At 30.4% G+C, this 4,125-nt stretch overlaps 1 protein-coding gene across 7 annotated transcripts in view; it reads left to right on the top strand.

Annotated features, from left to right (window-relative positions):
* Positions 1-4,125, top strand: part of LOC116840803 — a 57,252-nt gene that overhangs the window by 48,847 nt on the left and 4,280 nt on the right. The window contains exons 2-7 of one of the 7 annotated variants that reach the window (XM_032808046.1): positions 461-1,621; positions 2,277-2,465; positions 2,599-2,775; positions 2,911-2,952; positions 3,791-3,871; positions 4,014-4,120. In XM_032808046.1, the coding sequence (XP_032663937.1) occupies positions 1,610-1,621; positions 2,277-2,465; positions 2,599-2,775; positions 2,911-2,952; positions 3,791-3,871; positions 4,014-4,064 (552 nt within the window). In that variant the 5' untranslated portion in view covers positions 461-1,609 and the 3' untranslated portion in view covers positions 4,065-4,120. Of the gene's footprint in view, positions 1-460; positions 1,622-2,276; positions 2,466-2,598; positions 2,776-2,878; positions 2,953-3,790; positions 3,872-4,013; positions 4,121-4,125 lie in introns of those variants that run through there. The other 6 variants (XM_032808447.1, XM_032808133.1, XM_032808213.1 and 3 more) reach the window with 6 other exon arrangements.

Raw genomic sequence — 4,125 nt, forward strand, 5'->3', positions numbered from 1 at the left:
AAAAAGCAAAGTTGACCTTGTTCTGACCTTGGCGACGCCATCCTATGTCAAATAACTACTATTGTTGAATGTGTTTTTTTAAGCCTTACAACTTTTGTCTGAAACATTTTGCTCTCCCGTGCTTGGTTTTCGACATATTCGACTGGATGGATTAAAATGGTCCACCCTGTATATATTGAAGTAAAAATTTTAATAACAGATTGGCACACACAGAAGCGGTACATACGTATTTCTTACTCAGCAACACTCCTGAGGCAGAGCAATCGGCGGCTCGGCCGCTGAGGCTCGAGTGAGAGTGGGGCAGCGGTGGGCGTCGCGTCTGAAATCAGTTCGAAATGTGACAAAAATTCCGAGGCCTGGGGACCTATTATGAAACTTTTAACGATTCCGATCGGAAATGCCACGTTCCGACTGGCGAGTTTCCGACTATGATTCCGTTGATGCATTAATGCTATTATAGATTTCGAGCGGAATTGGCTTTCCGCACGTTGTAATTGGAATTAAACGAAACAAAAGGAAGGAGTGACATTATTTACTTCAACCAATCGCAGTATATAAAAAATAAGTAAAATGATGGGACCTATTATGAAACTGGGGAAGGTTTCCGATCGGAATGATTCCATTTTCCGACAATTATGATATTATGGACATTTGAATTATATCCGAAATGATCGAAAAGTTACCGACACCTTGCGAGCAAGCGGAAAGTCGATTCCGATCGGAATATAGTTATAAGAACCAATAGACGATAAGCAGTGAACACATTTACGTAAAGCGGTAGTAAAATTGTAATATATATAATAATATTATAAAAGTTATGTAAACTTCATAATTATTAACGTTTGTTCCTTTTATTAAATATTTCTCGCAATTAATTGTATTTTATTATATCGTGATGACAGTGTTGCTGCAATTACCTTATTAAATTAAAAATTAATATAATGGTAAGTATTGAAAATATTTTTAATTTTATATATATTTATACAGTTTTTAAATAAGAATCATAATTTTTTAGTAAGATTACTTCTCAGTAGAGCAATCTAATGGGTCAAAATAATAAAAATCTTATTTTATTCTTGGATGAAAATGGCTTTTGTTTATACATTTTTTAGAAAAATATTTTATTAAAAAAAAATCAGCATATAAAAAAATAATTTTTTGTGTATGTGTATATATGTTTTTTAAAGCTTGCTACACCTATTGTGGTTCGGGACTTAGAGCCACATCTTCCTTTACGGAGAAAAGCTGTAGGAATTCCAAATTTATTTAGCGTATTTATAATATATTATTTTCCACAAAAATTATATAACAGATTTAATATTTTTAATATAACATTAAAATATATTACTTACGTAATCTGCCATTTTGTTGGTATTTCTGATTTTATTTATTTTTTCTATACTGCGATTGGTTGAAGTAAATAATTCCACTCATTCCTCTTGTCTCGTTTAATTCCGATTACAACGTGCGGAAATCCAATTCATCTCGGAATCCATAATAGCACAAATGCATAAACGGAATCGTAGTCGAAAACTCGCCAGTCGGAACGTGGCATTTCCGATCGGAATCGTTAAAAGTTTCATAATAGGTGCCCATAAATACCGGCAAAATGACAGATTACGTAAGTAACATATTTTAATTTTATATTAAAAATATTAAATCTGTTATATAATTATTGTGGAAAATAATATATTATAAATACGATAAATAAATAACTTTGACGAGATAGAAGAGTAAGCAATGGATGTAATCTTAATTTTAACCTCAACTAAAGTTATGAAATATTTTCCTTTATAGACATTCTTAAAAATATATGTCTTGAAGAAAGTATGTGTAAAATATATATATATATATATATATATATATATATATATATATATATATATTTATATATTTATATATTTATATTTTACACATACTATATAAATATAAATAAATAAATAAATATATATATATATATATAACCTCTATATATTATATATTTATATATGTTACACTTAAGCCTATATTTTGAACTTTCTTTTATCACTAAAAATATCTGTGAAAATGGCTTATAAACTTTTTCATTAATTGTAAGCTACTTTAGATATACTTCTGGCAATAAAAGTGAATTCAGAATACCATTATATAAGCATAATTATTTACATTTGTGACAATTATTAGGATTAGTGACATATAATTACTTATTAATATTGTCTTAATGCAACTATGCAGTAAATAAAGTGGATATATACTATAATGTTCATTTTTAAAACCTTTTTAATTTTGAATGATAGGGTAGGAAAAGAACTACTCTGGAACAACGTGAAATAATGATTCAGTTTATGGAGGAGCATCCTGATCTAGCACATAATCGAATCCATCTTGATGCACGTAAGCGAGCAGCACATCTTTGGGAACAATTAACAAATTTGTTGAATAGCTGTGGTCATGGAACAACAAAATGTACAGAAAAATGGATAAAGGTATTGATTGTATTATAGTTGTATTATATATGATATACAGTTTTTTTTAACTGCAAAAAATAGATAATAATAAATAACAATTTTATAAAATGCATGTACATAATAAAATATTTTTTATGCATTTTATATATAGTCATGGAGAGATTGGAGAATTGATGTAAAATCCAAAGCAGCAAAACTAAAAAGCCAAAGAGGAACTGGAGGAGGAGGTCCCTCAGCAGTCTCCTTGCATGAAACAGAGAAGAGATTAATAGCATTGATGGGAATTGAATCAATAAGAGGTCATTTAAATGTCATCGATCCTGCAGAAGTTGGTGTAGTACATTACATTTTGTTGTCTATGAATTAATTTCAGTAAGGAAATTGATTGTAGACTGCACGCAAATTGGTAATAAATTTTATAACAATTCCAGACCATAGCTATGGCATTCAACTTGTGTTTTAGTCTACTGCCAGACAATGTTTGCGGAATAGCAACGAAAATTGTGTAAGTTGTACAGCTTGTTCGTATCAAATCTTTACAGGCTTTGCTTTCTTCAGTTTTTGCAATAAGTGTGGTCAGATTGCTTGTCAGCAAACTCTATTATAGTCTTCGTGGCACAATATAATAGAATAGATCTTACATAAAATTTATTGCCTTTTTGCTATCATAAACTTATAGAAGGCTCGAAATACCCGAGCAAAAATGTATCTAGTAGAGCAGATTTCAAGACTAGTAGTTAGATAGTAATGACTAGATAACTTTTCTAGCCAGTCACTAGCTCGTGACTGGCTAAATATTCCTACTCAGTCTTTTGAATGTCAGGACTATCTAGTAACTATACTAGTTACATAGATAGTGGCTAGATGGAAAATGATTACACAGTAACGAGATAGAAAATCATCGGTAAATCCTGAATAGGATTTGGACATTAGAACTATCTAGTACTTATACCAATTATAGTTACAAGTTATTTTTTTGTATCTAGCTACTAGATAATTTTTCTGGTACAGCCACTAGGAGAAGTGAGCGTTACATTCCTAGTTAGTAGCGATATAAGACCCAACTTTTCTATGTCATTACTAGACAATCACTAGATTCAATTTCTGCTCGGGTATGCGCAGAAGTTTGATTATCTGTATAACTTAATCAAGTTTAGAACATATTTCTTATATAACAATCTTTCCGTGAGTGTATGCGTGTCGTGTGTGCGTATTTGTATGTATGTGTGCGCGCGCGTATACGTGACTATGTGTCTACATTATATATTTTTACTTATTATTATTACAGTTATTATTACTTATCAATTTCATGTAATATTGTCATATATTTTTTCCTTCATTAGCCGCAAAATTGGAGAGAAGAAGCTTTAATATCAGAAGATTTACTTCCACGTCAATCTTCAACTGTAACATTCTTTCCATCGGTAAGTATATGTGTGTGTATATATGTGTACGTGCGCGCATAAATAACAGAGTACATTATATATTTTTATGTATTGTTATTACTGATACTATTACTTATCAATTTCATATAATATCTATTTTTCCCTTTATTGTTATATATAGCCCCAGAATAGTTATAAAAAGGTTTCTGGAAAAGGACAGAACACACTCTAATATCAGAAGATAATTTATTTGAACGCCAATCTTCAATTGTAACTTCCTTTCCATCGGTGAG

The sequence above is a fragment of the Odontomachus brunneus genome, unplaced genomic scaffold (assembly GCF_010583005.1).
Source record: "Odontomachus brunneus isolate Ranch 3 - 2012 unplaced genomic scaffold, Obru_v1 Obru_scaffold_001, whole genome shotgun sequence".
Lineage (NCBI taxonomy): Eukaryota > Metazoa > Arthropoda > Insecta > Hymenoptera > Formicidae > Odontomachus > Odontomachus brunneus.